General features: G+C 36.8%; 2 protein-coding genes and 2 long non-coding RNA genes across 4 annotated transcripts; 3 read left to right on the top strand and 1 right to left on the bottom strand.

Annotated features, from left to right (window-relative positions):
- Nucleotides 1-4835: 4835 nt before the first annotated feature.
- Nucleotides 4836-7972, top strand: LOC103406710 (ATP synthase subunit delta', mitochondrial). Its single transcript, XM_008345705.4, has 2 exons — nt 4836-5244; nt 7407-7972. Exons 1-2 carry the CDS (start codon nt 4987-4989, stop codon nt 7749-7751), a joined length of 603 nt encoding a protein of 200 aa, XP_008343927.1. The 5' UTR covers nt 4836-4986; the 3' UTR covers nt 7752-7972.
- Nucleotides 7973-11651: 3679 nt separating this feature from the next.
- Nucleotides 11652-12989, bottom strand: LOC103407067 (zinc finger A20 and AN1 domain-containing stress-associated protein 5-like). The gene is made up of 2 exons (XM_070812500.1): nt 12688-12989; nt 11652-11727 (listed from the first exon to the last, which is right to left on the bottom strand). The coding sequence occupies exons 1-2, from the start codon at nt 12987-12989 to the stop codon at nt 11652-11654; spliced, it is 378 nt and encodes a 125-aa protein (XP_070668601.1).
- Nucleotides 12990-15567: 2578 nt separating this feature from the next.
- On the top strand, nt 15568-17594 carry LOC139193742 (uncharacterized). Its single transcript, XR_011578201.1, has 2 exons — nt 15568-15921; nt 17005-17594. It is a non-coding gene; the product is annotated as an uncharacterized lncRNA (long non-coding RNA).
- Nucleotides 17595-19599: 2005 nt separating this feature from the next.
- Nucleotides 19600-20827, top strand: LOC114821343 (uncharacterized). Its single transcript, XR_011578200.1, has 2 exons — nt 19600-20094; nt 20258-20827. It is a non-coding gene; the product is annotated as an uncharacterized lncRNA (long non-coding RNA).
- Nucleotides 20828-21078: the final 251 nt, after the last annotated feature.

Raw genomic sequence — 21078 nt, 5'->3', positions numbered from 1 at the left:
CCTCCGACAAATGTGCGTGTGCTCCACGTGCCGGCCACCACGAACAGACCATGGAACCTGGGTATAAGTTCGGGTCGGGCCGGATCCAGGGTTTAGGGTTGTTGAGTTGGGTCGAGTTAATGTATTGGGTTTAGGCCTAGTTTACCTGGCCCCGATGTTTGGGCTGGTTTAGGGTTGCGTTCTAAATTGGGTTTCAGGGCTGCAGGTCAGGTCGACCCAGTTAAGTTCGTGGGTTGTTGGACCCAATGAAGAAGAAGGCTAGAAGCGTAGGAGAAGTGGTCGGGAAACTTCAAATGGCTATAACAGGTTCAGTACAAATTCAAATATTCAAAAGCCAAAATAAAAGCTCAAGATGTAAGGAATAGAAATGTACCTAAGTAGGACATGAGTCGTGGCCAGAGCTAGCCAGAAAATGCCTGCAAAGGTTGTAGTCCTCTCCAGAAAACTGGGGAAGTTTCCCCCAGGCCGTTTCTGCGTCCAACATGCAAAAATATCTTAACAACTACCCTAAACCAACCCTAAGACACCACATAAAGGGTTCTAGGTACTTACCTACATCGGGGATGTCGAGAACTCGCCGTGGGTTCATCGGGAAAAGTCATGAACAATGGTTTCCGACACTGCCAAAGTTTTACGGCCTAGGCTTGGGGTCGGGACGGTGAGATCCAGATAGTGGCGATGGTGGTTCGTTGTCGTGACCCGTGGTGGAGGATGTTGTGGTCGTCGAAGCTGCGAGGGGTGGGTGGTAGTATGCTCGGAGATAGAGGAATAATGGTGAGAGGATAAGTGTTTCTCGATGAGGAAATAGGGAGAATGGAGGGAAAAAGAGGAAGAAAGAGTTCTAGATAGAGAGAGGGAATCGGGGAAGGGAACATGTGGCAGAGGGAGAAGTGGGGTGTAGGCCCCATGTGACAGAAATTATTAAAATAATAACAATATGTTACCCCAATATCTAGTATAGTGAAATGACTATTTTGCCCCTCAACTTCGAAGTTTTGTAAAACGTTCATCGTAACTCCAAATCCGATTACGTTTACACCCACGCGTTCGTCGCAACGAGTGCTACAAGGATACACCAAGGATGTGAATCTTACGTGACAAGACAAAGTGATCAACAAAAGTCAATTTTTTTGTCTCGAATGGCATTTTCATAAATTCACGTATTAAAATTATAAAAATCATAATAATTGGGGATGGGTCGTTACATGTCGAGAGAGCTCTGTGAGTTCTGGGTTTTTGGGTTGAGCTTAGATCTTTGAGCTCCGATTTCGAAAAGAGAGAAGTCCAAAGAGAGGCAAGAAGAGTGAGCTAGGTTTTGGGTTGACCTCATACCTCTGATTTCGAACAAGGGGATGCGAGAAAGAGGTGAGAAGAGTGAGCTGGGTTTTATACCGTAATTTCTGTTTTGGCCGGAAAGTTTCATTTTTTCCTGGCGACTAAAGCTTTGGTAGGCATAGTAAGGTAGTGTGTTTAGTTCCAAGTTCCTTCATCAATGATTTATGGAATAAATGGGTTGTTTGTAAGATGAATTAATACTTAGAAGTTAAATTAGGGTTTGTGTTTCATGTTGGGGCGTATAGGTTGTGGAATAAATTTCAAGTTTTGACGTGCTAGAAAACTGGGATGAAACAATTTTTGGTTCAAGTTTCCAACTGTAGAAATTTGTGAAATTTTCCCACAATGTGCATGTGGTGTGCATAGCCACATCTTAATATGAGAAGTGGGAATGTTTACTAGTTATGTTGCACATATGTTGTGCCCCAAAATTTAGCGAGAGTATGACCACAACCTAGTTGGCCTTAGCGGAAATTTTTTTTAAAAAAAATGCTTAAAGGACATAAAGGGTCATGCGTGTCTATGAAATAACGATAACGAGTATCATGTTTTTCACGTGCACGGCTAAGTGGTGGTTGATATACATAACAAGATTTTTCAAACTGTCACTGTAACCTTATATATGTAACAATTATGTTTTAATTGTATCCACTATACCAATATGTTGCCGTTAAAGTTTCTTCTGCTTTGTGCATATCATGTGCATGTACTGTACATATGATGTGCATGTGGTGTGCATATAGTGTATATGGTGCGTGTTTACATCTTTGATACTCTTCGCATTGACGCAGTTTACTACTTTTTTCTTTAATTCATAGGCAGGCCCTGCAAATACAAAAAAAGCGAACGAGTTCGTGAAACAATTTTCTTTGATTCAGTTGGGTTCTTTCCTGCCCATTCAAACTGTAATTTTGAAATTCTTGAAATATTTTAACTAGGGATGGGCAAATACTCATTGATTATGGGTAACCGCGGTTACCTGCCCATTTAAATTAAACGGTTACGGTTATGGGTAACCGTTTAGATAAATAAACGGTTATGGGTATAACCGTTTACCCGCGAAATTTAAATAAGCGGTTATGGGTATTAACCGCGGTTTTAAATGGGTAACCGTTTACCCATTTATTTTATATATGTAAAACTAACACAAACCATGTTCTCGATCCAATAATACTTAGCACCCAATAAATTAGCAAGGAATTCATCGGTCCTTCTCTCAATAACACTACTACAGGAATGATGATTCTCATCATCAAGGAATTAACCAAATTAATTTAAATTCCTTGCGGGTAACCGTGAAATTGAAAGAAATGCTTTGACAGAAATGTCTTCTAAACAATTTTTGTAACCCAATAATACTTAGCAAATATTATATTTAACTTCATTGGTAACAGTTAAAAATATCATTCGTAAACTATTATTTCAATTATTGGAATGGTATAAGGACTTAAAAAATTAAAATATGGAAATGTATGATGAATGTACCTATAACGTTGTTTAATTGTCAAAAAAAAAAATTATGACAAATTTTTTTTTAAATTTTCAAGTTGTTAAAAAACATGTAGACTTGTGAAAAAAGGGTAATGGTAAAAAAAAAAAAAAAAGATAAACGGGTTAAAAATGATAAATGGGTAAACAGGTATTAAATGGTTACGGTTAAATGAGTATGCGGTTATGGGTATGGTTAACCGTTTATAAACGGTTATGGGTATGGGTATAACCGTTTAGGCAATTACCCAACGGGTAAACGGTTATGCGGGTATAAGAATAAACGGTTATGGGTAAATTAACCTCAATTACCCGTCCGCAATAACCATTGCCCATCCCTAATTTTAACCCAATCAAATTTGATACCAAATTCAAATGAATGAATATTTGATTCTTCATATAAAGTTTAGGGTCATTTTTCTAATTGTGTCATTTTTCTGATTTCGAAAAGAGAGCTGTGAGCTATGGGTTTTCGGGTTGAGCTCAAATCTACGAGCATAAGATATGCATGTCATGTGCATGCCATGTGCATGTCGTGTACATACAATGTATGAGCGAGCTTAATATGAAGAGAGGAAACGAGTATGCAAAACAATTTTGTCCATATCTTTCTCCTTCCATCTTTCCACTCCGATTTCTCTCTTTTCCCTCAAATTTATCTATTCTCCAAAAGGCAACTAACCTTTAATAAAGTTTTTCATTTAATTGTAGCAAAAGCCAAACCCTATTTTAGTGCTTCTAAATTTGGATCGAGAGAGGAGTAAAGGGAGGGAAAAGACATAATAAATGAAAACCCACATATAAATAAGAGAAATGATAAAATATAAAAAATCAAAATTGAAGGATTTGGGTCTCCTCCAATAAACACCAAACCAATTACTTCAACTCCAAAAATCCATCAATCAAAAAGCAAAATTAAGCAAACTCAGTTCACAAAACCTACACATGAAAAGGTAAAAGTCGAAGAAGATGGGTTAGAGAGCTCTTGTGCATATTCGAAATATAGAGAGAGGAGAGAGAGAGAGAGAGGGAGGGAGAGAAAGAAAGAGAGCTTGGATGAAGAAGATGGGTGGGTTAGAGAGAGAGCTTTTGGATGAAGAAGATGGGTGGGTTACGGTTCTTCGAATTGGATTTGAGAGAGAGAGATTTTCTCTCTCTCTCTCTCTCTCTCTCTCTCTCTCTCTCTCTCTCCTCTTTGTTTCTCTCTCTACAACATGAGAAATGAAGGTTGGAATTTTTGGATAACCCATTTATATGAGAGGACAATTTGGTCATTTCAAGGTGTAGGAAAAATTCTATTTTTGTCATATTGTTGTGCATGGAGTGTGCATGCCATGTGCATATTCGAAATATCCTATTTATGTCCTAAGATTAAGAAATTGTCCCATTTTGGGGCATTTCCTTAAAAAAAAACTCCCCACTTGACCTAATTTTGCCCACCCAACGACTAGGAAAGCCAAGGTAGTGAAAAGATGAGATTGGCAACAATGGTGTATCCGAGCGCAAGGAAGGAAGAGGTAAAATCTCTTCTCTACCCAAAATCAACAGCCATTTTTGGCACTCTTCCTCCATTTCAAACTAATTTGACTCGAATTTCTTCGTCCCAACTTCCTTCCCCAATCCCTTTGGTGCCACCAACATGAAAACCTACCCACCAACAAACCACAGCAAGCTTTTATACCTCGTTTGCCTAAAGAAAAATTCATAGATCCGCCACTGAATGAAATTAGACAAACAAAAGGCTTGAATCTAAATAAAACTACCCAGTCAATTAAGTGTTGTCACATTAATCTATAAAAATAGCAAGCCTAATAGCGTAAATTTGTAATAATGCAGAGCATTAAAGTAATTGTTTGCATGGAAACCTGAGTTCGACCTATGTTCTACAGGGGACACCCTACCCGCTATCGGTAGGTAATAAATAACAAATGATTTGGGATAATCTAATCTTTACTAATGAGTCCAATGGGCCCAAACTACAAATATCAAAGTCCATTGACAAAGCCCACAACAGCCCTCAACAAAATTCGTACCCATTTCTCCTCCATTCCACAAGCCGAAACGGCAGTGCCATTTCCGAAACACAAACCAAAACCCTCCCCCCAACCTCCCATACTCTCTCTCCGACCCTGCGAAACCCGAGCGACCCCTCACTCCGCCACCATGTTCCGCCGAGCCACCACCCTCTTGACCCGATCCACAATTCCCCTCAGGGCCCGGCCCTTCTCCACCGACGTCGCTGAGAGTGTCCCAGCGGACTCGACTTTCACTGACGCCTGGAAGAAAGTGGTCCCGCACATAGACCCCCCCAAGACCCCATTGACCTTCATGAAGCCTCGGCCTGCTACCCCGTCGTCGATCCCCACTAAGCTAACTGTCAACTTTGTGCTCCCTTATGCGTCCGAGCTTTCGGCTAAAGAGGTCGGTTTCGGAGAGATTTGTTGTGGGGTTTCTCAAATATTTGATCTGGTGTTTAATTTGACATTTCTGTGATATGGGTTTGGTATAATTAATGTTGGTTTTACTGGGTTTGGTGTTAATTGTGGTTTTGAGATTTAATTTGTTATCTCTTCTTTGATGTGAACTCATTTGGGTATTCTGTTGTTTTTAGTAGGTCTAGGTGGGTTTGGAGCTAATTCGATATTAATGTCGATTCTCATGCTTTGATTTCGTTGGGAACTTATATGGATTTGGTTTTAAAATGTTAATTTACTAGGGCTGGAGCTAATTTCAAATTCTTGATTGATTCAAGCATTTTTTGCTATACGACTTGAAAGTGCAGTGTCATTGTACATCTGTGATAAACTGATCAATGTAGGAAACTGGTTTATGATATATTAGTGAATGTAATCTTTCCATTTAATAGGTCTACATATCTTCACAGTACTTACAAAAGATGCCGCCATATTAATATTTTTGTGCTGTTTCTTGTATGAGACTCTGTGTTTTGAGTTTCTTTGCGAATGTCTTTTAGTATTTTGTTTTGATGTCAAACTTACATCTAAATCGTGCTGATTATGCTTGTTACATAAAATGTCTTTGCTAGATTGATTTTAAGCATTTATCTGTTTCGGATTTTGAATGGATGCATTATAGCATTTTCCAATCCTCATTATCCATGTTTTCACTTTGATCCCTTTTGGTTACTTTTCTGTTGACGGTGTTGGAAGAAAAGAAAATGGAACTTTGAATCCGTAGTGTTTGATTTTCTTGACCAATGAAAGATTTAGACCTGCACTTATTACTTGGTTTTCATATTTTTTCAAACATTTCTAGTACTCATATTCCACTTCCTTATTGTATATCACACTTACTTTTGCAATATACTCCCATGTTTTCATTCGTTATTGTTGTAGGCTGAACTTCATCTCAATTTAGTTTATGTAAGGATGCTTTAAGTGTAGTACATTTTTCTTTCTTACAAGTCATAACTATTTAAAATAATTCAAATTCACATGTGAACAGATGTGGACATTTTAAGGTCCCTTCTAAAAAATTTGCGGACTTTTCAATCCGAGGAGAAACCAATACTGCTTGTAATGAAAGCTAAAGTTCTGGAAAATGTGTTTTGTTAATGCATTTGAGCTAAAGTTCTGGAAAATGTGTGTTTTGTTAATGCATTTGAGGTTCCCTTTTAAAAAATTTGCGGACTTTAGTACATGGTTGCATACCCAAAAAAATGTCAAGGTCCCGTTGATTTTAAATTGTTAGTTTTCTACCTGTGTGTTTTGTGTAATGCATTTGCTCCTGTGCATAATCTAGGTTACTTCTATTTGAAAACTGAAAGTTACGTTCCATATTATACGAATGGTGTCATATTTTCCTTTTTACTGCTCTGTGAATCTTTTCAAATAGCAAGGGTAAGTACATCATGGCATATTATACTTGTCCAATATTTTTGTTTTATTTATCCCATATGGAACTAAAGATGGCTTTGTCCCAGTAAAACCAAATGAATCTCTCTTTCTCCACAAATTAAGAAAAAGTTTTTGGTGATGCATTTTGAGATCAACATGCTCTCCCTCCTCAGTTTCATAGGGGTCTTGCATTTATAGCGTTGGACTTGGATAATCATTGAACACCCTCTTTACTATCCTTTTCACTGCCATTTCTGACATTGATAGACTGCACTGAAACTGAAACTGAAACTTTCAGCATAACTTGCTTCTGATAGAGTAAATATATGGAACTAAACACAATGATTAGTTGCATAATTGCATGACTATTTTTAATGTTATCTGAGATTAGTTTCTTGAAGCTGAGTTCCATCTTCTGCAGAGAAAATAAAAAAAATTTATGACTCAAAGTCTCTCGCCAAAGTGGAAATTGATAGAGTTAACAGAATTTGATAATGTTAAATTCAATTTTTTCTTTTGTAAGTGAGGTCACCATGTCTGTTGCCAAACTCTATGACTGTTGAGAACAAACTTTTTAGCAGCAACATTATCTGTTGATTGTGTGCACCAGTAATCCAAAGAAGCGATGCCAAGAGTTTTGTTTTGCATTAAAATTGTTTGTATTTGGTTCGATATCCATGGATTTTGTACTATATTCCTTAGTTTCTACAATTCATATCTTAACAGGTTGACATGGTAATAATACCAGCGAGCACTGGGCATATGGGTGTTCTTCCTGGACATGTAGCAACAATTGCAGAGTTGAAACCCGGGGTCATGTCGGTACATGAAGGAACTGATGTCACAAAGTATTTTGTCAGCAGTGGTTTTGCATTCATCCACGCCAACTCTATTGCAGACATAATTGCTGTAGAGGCAGTCCCACTTGACCGTGTCGATGCAAGTCTTGTCCAGAAGGGGCTTGCAGAGTTCAACCAGAAGCTGAACTCAGCGTCAACTGACTTGGAGAAAGCCGAAGCCCAGATTGGAGTCGATGTGCATAGTGCCCTCAACTCTGCGCTCACCGGCTAGTTTTACTGGTACTTGTGTGATGTTGATCGAGTCGGTTTTTGTACCCTCTGTCGTATCTTTAAGGTGATGCAATTCGACACTGATTGGTCTCTTGGAGCCAATATTTTCTCCAAAATGTTATTTTACTTCTCTTGTACTTGTGTGTTGAATGTGGAATTGGTGAACAAATAATACCGGAATTTGATGTTCTTGTTTCATCCAAGAAAACAAAAAGAAGTCAATACTTTGTGTTATACAATTCAGCATGTAGAATATAGTTGTTATAAAATCCAAGGGATCCATCCACTTTTCAGAGAGTATGAGTCGAAGCAATAACAAGAATATTTCTAGTGGAGCATCCTTCACAATCCTTGGAGATAGTTAGAAACGTCAGCTTCGTATCACAAGTAATTTCAGAAATAATTCCAGTCTCCTGGACTCGATTGCAAAGTGGCATTCAATCCTAATTTCCCCATTATTCCTCTTTTGTCCTCTCAAAGTGTGTAGTTTGTCAATGGATTTGTAGGCAACTATGTGAAGTTTGTAAAGGGTGAAAAAGGTAACTTACTCTTTTAAAACTTTCTCAAAATACCAAGTAATGGTAATTTCACTGCAGGAGGATTATTTTTACTCTAGTAAAACTACTTGTCTACTTGTCCTAAAACTCTCTCATCTTTTGTTATGTACGTTGAATTTGTTATGTTTTATTTTGTATTTGAAAATTGCAATGGCAAGAAAGTTTTGTTGTGGGACGGCAAATTTCGGATAATATTTTAGTGGTTCACGAGTTGCTACATTCCATGAAGCAAGGAAATGATGAAGGTATTAATTTTAAGGAAAACTAATGAAAAGAGTTTGAAAACTTTGAGTTTTAACGATGAAGATAAAATAAAGGGTAAAGTGAATAGTATCAGGATTGACTTTTTAGTATAAAAATGTGATTTTTCGTTAAAGTGAACAGTACCAGAAGCTTTTCGTTAAGGTTCCCTTAATTTTATGGCGATAAAATTGGATATGGCGAAAGCCTATGACCGAGTTGAATGGCCTTTTATGAACGCTATGTTGCACAAATTGGGATTTGACGATATATTATGCCAATGGGTGATGGAGTGTGTGCAAACCGTTTCATATAGTGTGGTTATTAAAGGTGAGGCCACATGATATATCACACCATATAGAGGACTTCGTCAAGGGGACCTTTTATTGCCTTTTCTGTTCTTAATTTGTGACAAAGGTTTTTCAGCCCTAATTCAAAATGAGGAGAGGGTTGGACGCATTCGGGGGATGACAGTTAACCACCTTGCCGAGCCCCTTTCCCATGTCTTCTTTGCGGATGACTTGGTTCTCTTTTGCCAGGCTACAGAAACAAAGGCTACACATGTTAATTGTTTACTCCAACAATATGTCGAGGGGTCTAGGCAATTTATTAATCTAGAGAAGAGTTCAGCCTATTTTAGCTCTAGTTGTCCACAAGTATTGAAAGTTAGGTTATCGGAGGTTTTGGGGATTAAATATTAGGAGAGTTTTGGAAAATACTTGGGTCTCCAAGTGGAGTTTGGGGGTTCAAAAAGAAAGTGTTCGAAGATGTACGGAATAGGCTGGATGAGAGAATTAATGGATGGGCGGAACAGTTTCTGTTGGTTGATGGGAATGAGGTACTACTTAAAAGTGTGGCTGCTGCTTTACCTAATTATACAATGTCTTGTTTCCAGCTACCCATTAAATTGGCAAAGGAAATTGAACAAGTGATTGCACAATTTTGGTGGATGGACCAGAAAACAAAGAAGGGAGTTCATTGGATGGTTTGGAGTAAAGTTGCAAAAGGGAAAGCAATTGGAGGGCTTGGTTTCAACGAAATTATTTCCTTTAACTTAGCTATGCTTGCGAAGGTTGGGTGGCGCATTATATGTAATCCGGACTCTCTCTTGGCTAAAGTTCTTCGACCTAAATACTAGCCTTCATCGTCTATTTTGGATGCACCAGTGGGACGAGGTACTTCTTGGGGATGGAAATGAATTTTGTAGGGGAGAAAAATATTGAAAGGTGGAATACAATGGAGGGTTGGGGATGTTAGGAGCATTCAGATTGTGAAGAACCCCTGGTTGCTTACTCCGCGTACTTTTCTCCTTCTTTTGTGCCACGTGGAGATGCCAGAAATGGTTGACGATATTATGGCCCCAGGAGGTAAATGGAAGAAGGATATTATTGGCCGTTATTTTAATAATGAGGAAGCCCGTATTATTTTTAAGTATGCCGATTAGTTAATTTGGGTGCCCTGATCGAATTATTTGGCATTATACACGAAATGGGTTGTATTCAGTTAAATCCGGGTATATGGTTGCTCAAGAGATGAATCGAAGTGGGGAGCTTGGGCGAAAGGGTGTGGGACAATCAAGTGCGGAACACATCAAGGATCCTATTCGACATTATGGCATTTGAAGGCTCCTCCCAAGCTTCGCCATTTTATCTGGAAGGTTTGCAAAAATATTTTGTTGATGGGGAACCGCTCGAACTAGAGAAGATGGGATCACTTCCAACTAACACACATAAACACAACTAGAGACCATTTAATAAACTTTACTAAAATATTAGAATTTGGGAAAACGGATGGCGATTCAGATCCAGCACATCAAAAAACCTAAGGAAGGAGCTCGGGTTCCCCCACGCGTCGACGCATGAGCTGCCACAAGACGGCAACCCAGAAGACCACATGCCATTGCATATGGCGGTTTCCGACGAACAGAAACTACAAATTCCGACCAATTCTAAAATTCACCAAATTTTACAGGAATGTAGAGCTCATCAAAGGGAAGAACTCTCTTACCTGGGCCAAAGTCCATTTCGGCCGGGAAGTAGCCTGAAAACTCCTACATCCACTGGAAACCCTATAAACGAGTGAACCTTAATTCGGCAAATCCGCAGCTCCGCCGCCCCTACACTTGTTTGGGGTTTGTTCCTGGGCTCAAGAAGAGTTGAACCATGGTGGTGGTCAACAGTGATGCTTGTAGAAACGGTTGATCGCCACCGTGCACCCACGAAACCCATCGGTGCATTTTACCCAATTTGAGGCCAATTTCCATCGAATTTTGGGTGCAAATGGGAGAGGGAAGGTCGGGGATTTGTTTCCAAGTGATAATTCGGTGTAATTCACCTAAATTTGGCTGGAGAAAACATCAGAAACCATTGTTTCCGTCAAGTTGGGTCGCAAAAAGAGAAACGGGCCAAGGGGACTCGGGTTGTCTAACCCTTTCCCTCTTTCTTTTCCCTCCCTTCTCATCTCCTGATTGGTCCCGTCTCTCCCTCATTTCCCTCATTTCTCTTCTCTTCTTTCCATCACAACCACACACGTGGCTTCCAGATTGCTGCTCCATCAAATTTGGAGCCCTCTAGATTTATGGTCAAATGACCATTTTGCCCTCAACTTTGTTCATTTATAACTCTTTTGTTAAAACTCCAAATTACATTATGTTTGCGCCCACGCGTTCGTAACGACAAGTGCTACAAGGATAAGCTAAGGAAATGAATCTTATGTGACATGACAAGACGATCAACAAAAGTCAACATTTCTTCCTTGAAGGGAATTTTCGTAAATTTATGCAATAAAATTATAAAAACCAAGATATTTGGGGACAGGTCGTTACAGGAGGCTGTCATGGAAGGTGTTATCTAGGACATTCATCATATTAAGCAGCAATTGAGTTCAGTAGAGTTTCTTTTCACCCCTTTAGCCTGTAATGAGGCTATGCATCTGGTGGCAACTTACGTCACGCGTGTGGGGGCCTACCATATGTGGGACTGCTTTTAACCAGAGCGATTGTTTAATACTCTGGCTTCTGATGTAAACATTTCAATTTATATCTAATAATATTTCATCTTCGACAAAAAAAAAATATTTTAATGTTGTTTTTTAAGTAAGGGAATTCATGCCCCTTCCGAACCTATAAATTTTGAATTTTTATGAATTGCTAAACTCCGCTCTTGTATCCGTGCTTCATAGCTGCAACATAAGAATTTTAGTATAGGGTTTAATTTTTCTGCATTTTAGTATAGGGTTTAATATTAAAGTTGATTGTACAAAAATTTCACTTTGAATTCCGGACCTCAACATCGCTCATGGTGTTTCACTTCTTTGGATTCAAATTTCCTTTTTAGTTCCAACAAAGTGGAAGACAAATTAGAAAGAGAGAGAGATGGCTCAAAGCCTCCAAGACTGAAAATTAGTCGTTTTCGATGTATTATTATTTGTATTATTTTTCTAATAATACACATTGCATATTTTATTTTTAAATACAAAGAGAATGCATACAAATTATTGAATGCACACATAAGCATTGGACCCCGACAACCAAATAATATGTTCATATAATGCAAGCTCCTTGATAGTTGATTATTCTTTTCTAATATCCCACAAGAACGATACGTGTCTAATTTAATATCATTAACTCTCAACAAACAAAAAATATTATTAACAATAATGTTGTACCAATAAATAAAATTAACATTAAAATCATAACTCAAACGCACGGATTCGTCCCAAGAAAGACGAAATAAGAGAACAAAACTCTCAAATATGTCAAATACTTTTAGCGTCAAGTGCTTTGTATTTATATTTACCAAACTTCTTATCACAAGTAACGTAAAGGTTAACCAACATGTTCAACTATTTAGAACAAATAGAATTACTTACTTTCGACCAATGACCAAAATATCGATATTATTGGCGATATTTCGCTGATAATATCGTTTTTTTTAGAGAACGATATTTTCACACGTATCCACTTAATTATCATATATTGATATTTTCGTCGATATTATCGCGATAATATTGGAAACGATATTTTCAGCATTTTAATACATTATTTGGGAAATATATCGCGATATTATTGATAATATCGATAATATCGCGAGATGAAACCGAAATCCGGTCAACCCGACCTTTCTCCGGCATTCGGAGCACCGATTGACCACGCGCCTATTCAGCGATTCGTCCGATCTCGCGATCTCCGACGCCGTCGTCTTCCGAAAGGTCTCGGCTAGGGCCTCGAAGCTGAAGGATGAGGTAGATATCGGACTTTTCTCCGCAGAAAGCTTGAAAATCGCCGCGGACGAAAACGACGATGAGGTGGTGGCGGTGTTGAAGCACTTCTGGCACAAGTTGTTGGTGGAGGGATTATCGGTGACGCCACAGTTGTTGACGTAGTGCGTTAGAGTTTCGGGGACCTTGAACTCTGTCTCTTCCTTCTCGGCTCTCTGTGCCATTTTTTTCACTCAAATTCTGATCGATCGATCGATCTCTCTCTTCCTCCATTTTTTTTTCTTCTGTTTTTTTTTCAAAGATATAGATAGATGGAAAGAAAGAAAAATGGAGGGTGTGGTTTTTCTAGAGAGAGAAAGGAAGAAAAAGTTGTGGTTTTGAGAGAGAGAGAGAGTAGAGAGGAGAGGCTTGGACAGGCGATGGGGAAAGAGAATTGGGGAGGGGGATATTATGAAGGAGGGAAAGAAGTGGTAGCAGATTTTAAAATCATCCCTCTGACCTCACGTGCAGGGTAGGGAAGAAAGAAGTGGTGGCAGATTTTTTTATTCTTCTATTTGTTATTATTTTGTTTACTCCACATAGTGAGATTATTATTTTAAAATGTAGCGTTTTCCACATACACTTTGTACCTTGCATATATTCCTGTTAATTTTTTCATAGATCTTGTTTAATTTCATTTGATCCCGATCAATTGAAAATTGAGAGTAGTGTGTAAAAAATAAGTGTGTCGATAACACAACCTTATTCTAATTCGAATACAACTCTTCTTCATTAGGGCAATACACCACTTGAAACTTTCTATTTTGAATATTTTCATATTGTCCTCGAGACGTTCATTCTCATCCTGCAATCTTGTACAATGATGTGTATCATTGATTTTTTGTGTGATCTTTTAAAGTTTAAAAGAAAAAGAAGAAATAAAGGGAAAAAAGGGAGGAAAAAAAACACAAAGGGGATTTTGAACCCCTCCCATTTTACTCCTCCAACACCTTAACCACGATATATCACTTATGTTTTAGTGATAATATACTAAAATATTTATATTTATTAATTTATATAAGTGGCATGTTAACAATTACATGCAAAACTATTTTGGGGATTTATCATTTGATGAATACTCTTCACAATAAACTTACGCTACACATAGATATGATGAAGATAGTGAAAAAGTTGAACCTCATATGAACTTTATGTGGTACTAAATCACTCATGTATCTTACCATGCAATGTATAAAGTGTAAAATATTGTAGTAAATCATTATATATAAATGATTATGGTGTGTTTAATCTTTTTTTCATTAATTACTGCATATTTTATACACTCACAGTGTTTGCCAGCTCGCTGTATAATCAACTTAAATCAGTTAAATCCATCATGTAATGCATTTCCTTCTAATTTTTTTTTGATAAACTAATAGATAATTGACTAAATAAACATTCTCCAAAGTTTCAATAAAAATTTCCAAGTTTTTCTTACAATTTCCATGGTTTTTATTCAATTTTTATCGATATCGATAATATTCCGATATTTCCGTATTTTTGGACTACCGATATTTCCGATATCATCGATATTTTATACCTTGCTTTCGACCAAGCGCAAACTAAGTGAATGGTATAGTATATTAGAAAACTATTAAATAAATTATGTCGTGCTATAAAATATCACATCTTCAAAAGAGATGTCAAAATGTTCAAATAACCACTAACGGTAAAAATAAAAAATAAAAAAAAGAATAAATTGTAGCAATGGTTTCTCAACTTTAATCAAATTGGAGCAATGATCCCTCAACTAAAAATCCATTACCATTGGTCCCTCAACTTATCAAAATGTGTAGCTATAGTCATTTTCATCAATTTCGTCAAAATTTTATCAAAATAAGTTATGTTGGAATAACCATTTATATAATTAGGATCCCTCAACTCATCAAAGTGTGTAATTATGGTCATTTTCTTCAAATCCGTCAAAAAATTTGTCAAAATGAGTTATGGTGGAATGACCATTGCTACAATTGGGTTAAAGTTAAAGGGCCATTTCTCTAGTTAAATTAAAGTTGAGGGATCAATGGTAATGCATTTTTAGTTGAGGGACTATAGCTGCACATTTTGATGAGTTAAGGGACCAATAATAATAAATTTATAGTTGAGGGACCATTGCTCCAATTGAGTTAAAGTTAAGAGACGATAACTACAATTTACTCTAAAAAAAACAGCAACAATGCTTTCAACCGAAAAGTCAAATCAGGTAGAACATGGCATCGATTGGCAGCCCTCGCACTTGTTACCAAAATTGATAGCCCCTTAAAAAAAAAAAGGGTATTAAATACAATTTATTAGTTTTTATTTTGTTTTAAAACATTTCTTTTTATCACTTAATACTACGGTCTAATGGTATTCTTTTTTACTTGTAAGTGAGAGGTTTTAGATTTGATTTTTGCCAAAGGCGAATTTGAACACAATATTGTTAGCCTATTGTGAGGCTAAGCCCACCCCCCCTTAGTGTAGATGACACTGTTTGTTAAAAAAAAAAGGGTAAATTACATTTTACCTCCTCAGGTTTGGGGTTAATTTCAATTCCTTACAACATCTGTAAAACATTTCAATTTCATATATTTACTTATCATTTTATTTTAATTTCATACATCTGTTAGAAAATCCGTTAAGTAAACTGTTAAGTGATGATGTTGTTGCCAAATTTATGCCACGTGGCAAAAAAATATATATTTTTTATGCATTTAAAATATTATAATAATTTATCCTATTAAAAAAAAGAAACCCATCTTCTTCCCCGAGAACACCCCATCCCACCCCACCCCACCCCACCCCACTTGCAACCCCCCACCCCCACCTCGTCTATTCCCAAAAGGCCCTCCACCAAACCCAGATTTCCGCTCCTGCCCCCTCTCTTCCCTCAAGTCCGTCGAGGGATGCCTCTCCTCTATGGGCATCGAGCGCTCCACCCAAGGACGAATCCTCGACATGTACCCACAACTCACTGTGGACCGCACTTTGCCCTCTATACAATCTTCGATTTCCTTCTCACCGAGGTCCGAATCCTCTTTTTGGATATCCGAAAGTCCATAATCCAGTGTCCGAGGGTGGGTTTAGGTGCCATCAGATTGATTCTCGGATTGGCTGAAGAAGAAGGACCTCAAATAGGTAAACCTAATTTCGACCATAATTCAATTCTCTCTCTGTTTTGCTGTTTCTTCCTTGCACATTTCATCTTTAAATTATACTTTGTGTTCTGTTTGGCTGCTGGGAAAACTATCGGGAATGAAAAGATTGGGTATTCCACTAGCAATAAATTTTCCAGGAAAATGGTTTCTCTCTAATTGAATGGATATGCGAAAGATACTTCTTTGAATAAAAATTGGGTTTTGCACATAGGAGAAATGGACATAACATTTGAATTGCACTTTGTGGGTGCTTATAGTTTCTTCCTTGATGGGTTGCGGGGGAGGTTGGGGGGGGGGGTGTGCTCGGGGAAGAAGATGGGTTTTTTATTTTATATTTTATATTTTTTATAATAGGATAAATTATTATAATATTTTAAATGCATAAAAAATTATTGTTTTGCCACATGGCACAAATTTGGCAGTCACGTCGTCACCACGTCATCACTTAATAGATTTTCTAACGGATGTATGAAATTGAAATGTTTTAAAGATGTTGTAAAGAATTGAAATCGACCCCAAACCTGAGGGAGTAAAATGTAATTTACCCGGAAAAAAAATCATTTATTACAATAGTTTAATGTAATAAAATAATAAGTTAATTTAATATATCGGATGATGCAAATTTTTAAAAGATGTTACAGTGCTACATAGACTGTCAAATTTAAATTTTACTTTTAAAATTTATCGTCTCCTTTAGAGATGTTCTAAGGAACTTTAGCCACTCAGTGAATGTTAACTCACCAAAACTCTAGTAAAATCGATTCACTCCATCAGATATCTCTCAAATAACGTTAGTCGGCAACTCACACATTGTTAGATAAAACAACATGATCCTTTGATAAATTGACTACTCCAATTGGTAAACTGAAATGCTTATGTGAATTTTTTTAATTCCCGAAAAAATGAACTATGATGGCGATGTCACCCACTAGTTTTTTTTATTAAAGAATAAAAAAATAAATTAATGATACCAATTTATAAGTGAAATGATATAGCAATTGCCACATTCTGCAGCTCACATTTGCTTGATCACTTGACACAAATGCATTTCTTAATTGATTAGGGAAGCAACCAATGATAAAAACTCACTTCGACAACTCATTCCGTCAGCCACATGCTACGGTCCACGTGGAGAGAAACCAAATGGAAATTGTAGGGCCACCAAATAATTGGAACCCTTAGAGCGTGGGACGATCTCCACCGTCCATTCCCCGTCTCCACAATCGTGACCGTTCCAAGAACATGGTGCAAGCAAAATTACGTCTCTTTCCACAGCCACTTGCCACGTAGCACGTGTGGTAATCGATGTGTTGCGCTGGTAGTTCCTTTCAGGCACACGTGCAACGGGCATAAAAGGAAAGAGCTGCCCGTGGGATACGGTCAGTGGTCGTGGGCCCGGGAGACAAGGACCTTGGAAGTGGAGCCAGCATGATCCTGAGTCAGGTGGGTCCCGCAGCTTTCAATGTTTTGGTGGGTGCGGGTCCCTTCCGAGTCACCTCCACGGTGTGGTCTTAATTCTGTTGTTGATTTCTTATGGGCTTTTGGGGCCCAGTGATTGCTCCAAATTGCCAGTGGTCCAGGGGTGGTGCTATTGTAATTAAGGAAGAATACAAGAACAATTTCGAAAGAGGATAAAATATTGGATTGTTTTGACATTATTGCCCCAAAGTTTATAACCCACAATTTCTTTTCATTTTTCTTTTCTTGGAGTCTTTACTTTTTGCAATTAGAATTTAGAACTTACCTAGAGATTATATAACTAATGAGTTACCAAAAAAATTCATGATATGAAAAAGTAATAAGTTCGATTTGTCTCTTGAATTATTATCTAAGTGAAATTTAATTTTATAAACTAGTTTTTTCTTCAGAAAAAAATAAGTTTTTAGGGTAGTTTGGTAGTCGTTCCATCTAGTTATTAGTCAAATTTAAGTTTGTTTATTTGCATTTGCAATGTTTTAGAGGATCTCTACCTTGAATTCTTAAATTAAGTTCGATTAGACCTACACGTTACATGCCTAATCAATAAATTAAAACGATTTTCAGCAAGATGAAACATAAAACATGAGATGAAACACATGAGACACCTCATGTATAAGTAAAGAAAAGTACCAATGATGGTAGCATCTCCAATAGATTAGATTTTGCTTGGGAGCTAGATACCATATCATATCTACACTTTAAGCTCACATGCACCGTCAATAGTTAATTCTAAAGCATACCTAGAAACAAAGAAACAAAAGATTCCCACATATTTCCCCAAATTGTGTCCCTTAATACATTGAACTTTTAAATTAATCATATCTTCTCACTGGTAATAAACCTTGTTAGTCAAATGAGGAACACATAAACACAAAAAACATTAGTAAAATAGCAATTAGTATTAATCTTAGCAAGCACAAAAGGAAATGGTACTAATACACTAATTAACAGCCACTTAGTACTACGGTCTAGTGGTACTTATTTTCATTTATAAGCGAAAAATCTTAGGTTCGATTTTGGCCAAAGGTGTATTTGAATCCTATTATTACTAGCTCACTATGAGACATTAATGTTTAGCACACTCTCCTACCTTGTTAGTTAGATAATATCGTTTAAAAGTAAAGAAAAGTACACTAATTAACCTCCTCCGTTACGATGGTCTAGGGGAAGGTAACCTCCAATCCAATTAAAAGGAATACAAAAGTGTATGGATGTACTAAAAAATACCCAACATAAAAGGGACCAAATGCAAAAACAGAAAAAAACTAAGAGTAAACTGTCGATTTGCCCCCTGAACTATCACCCAACTTTCAATTTCCCCCCTGAACTTTTTAATTGGAAAATTAAGGACTTAAACTATTTTTTTTTGGCCAATTTCCCCCCTACAGTTAGTTTTTCATAGATTTCATCCAAATTAACGTTAACTCTTATCATATGCAAACCACGTAACTCTCATTTGTGGACAAAAGTGTCATTTCACTAGATCTTTAGATACAAAAGTTATAGAATCACACATATTTGCATAGGTTTATATTTTAGAAATCTAAGGTTTTCAATTATTTTAAAGAATGAAACGACCGAACTACCCACACATGTTGTGCATATGCTTCCATTTAACAAAAATTTGGATGGAATGAATGAAAAATTGACAGCAGGGGGCAAATCGGCCAAAAAAATTAGTTTAAGTCCTTAATTTTCCAATTAAAAAGTTCAGGGGGAAAATCGAAAGTTGGGTGATAGTTCAGGGGGCAAATCAGCAGTATACTCAAAAACTAATGTAGCAAAAAGTAAATAAAAGAAAAAGTGGTTTTAAGAAACTGATGCTAATGCATGCACCGCACCGCACCGCAGCCAATAGATTGAAACCCATGGAATCTCGAAACCACCACCCATTGTTTTCTTTATAATATCCATCATGAAGTGAGCAAAATTCCAATGCCTCTCAGTACACAATTAAAATATTAACATCGATATGTAAATTTATAAAAATATTGATAAATATATATTTCGATTATTTTCAATAAAAATTTAAAAAAATTTAAAATGAAATTTTAAAGACTGTCAAACATAAGTTTGGACGAAATATAAGAGTTTTCTCGATATTTAACACATGTGTAAAAAATATCGACTATATCTGCTGATTTTAGCTTAAACGAAAGAGTTTCATCCCTATTTCCATAACTTTGTCTGATTTTTTTTAGATATTTCTAATAAAATATCGACCATCGAAGAAATTTGAAACATAGATCTCCCAATCAATATCAACCTTTGATTCTACATAGCAATCTAGAAGTTGACTCAATCAAAGAACTTGATTGGTTTACACAATTTGTTAAAATAGACCCATAAAGCAGCTTATTCCCCCAAGTCCACTGGAACAAGTCTTTATATAGGCCAGCAGAAGCCCTTCAAATTCCTCCCCCCACTCTTTCACCTTCTTGTTCTTGGCACCGAAGTTTGCAGCAAGCTCCAAATTTGTAGCAAATTAGCAACCAGTCCCAGTCCAACAACATTTTCTTCCTCTCATCTCCTCTAATTTTATTTTTTGAAGCATGAGGACTGGTATGTTCTCCTACACCACATATGAAGATCAAACAAATGAGCCTCACTTCCTTGATGCCTGTCATCTTTGTAGAAAACCACTTGGAAACAACTCAGACATCTTCATGTACAGGTATTTTTATAACCTAGTTTGCTAGAGCAGTGCGCTCGTTACATTGCAGTATTTACTACTAGGTTAAATTAGAAAAGTTTAGAATATCGATCCGTCGGTATTTGTTTACGTGAAGTTTGATTTGCCATGTTCTGATGAGTATTTTTATTTTTATATTTTTCAGGGGTAACACACCATTTTGCAGTAAAGATTGTAGGCAAGAAGAGATAAAGTTTGATGAGAACAAGGAGAAGAGCTGGAAGGTTACTTCCAGCAGAAGAAAGTCGGATCCCAACAAGAACTCCACCCCCAACAAAAATGTACGGACGGGGTCTGTTGCTGTAGCCTGATTGATCTGAGAATGTACAGGTTATTGGTGGAGATTGTTATTAAGCTTTCAGATCATTCCACGTGGCAATATCATGGTGGATGTGATCAATATGTAAAGGTAGGGGGGGAGGATGAGAGGATGATGTCCGATCGGATAGGATGTAAGGATTCAAATTCCAAGGAAAAGAAAGTAAATAGGAAACTGTGGCCAATTGGATAACGTAAAATTAAGGAGAAGAAATCAAGAAAAACCCAAGAATTTTGTTTTTGTTTTGGTTGATGTTAGCAAGTCAAAAGAGCATCCTGTTGAAATGGAATGGTGGAAGGGAGGATTAATTTGTAAAGTTTTGTTAGTGATCGATCATCTTTGTTTACTTCTCAAAGGATGTTGATACATTGAAAAGGTTATTCAAAGACATTTTCATATGTGTTTTGTTTTGTATTTTTATATACAAATAATATTCTGCATTAATTTACAGTTAAAAAAAATTAAAGAATTCGAAAACAAAAAGCAGTTGAAATACTAAAGTTACTATTTTAATTACGTTACTATTTTAATTACGAGGTTAATCGGTAGGAAAACTAATGAAAATGATTTGAAATTTTTAAATTTTAACGGAAAAATAAAAGGTAAAATGAATAGTATAATGGTTAATTTTTTAATGTAAAAATATA

The sequence above is a fragment of the Malus domestica genome, chromosome 02 (assembly GCF_042453785.1).
Source record: "Malus domestica chromosome 02, GDT2T_hap1".
Lineage (NCBI taxonomy): Eukaryota > Viridiplantae > Streptophyta > Magnoliopsida > Rosales > Rosaceae > Malus > Malus domestica.
This window is presented reverse-complemented; position numbering and strand designations above follow the sequence as displayed.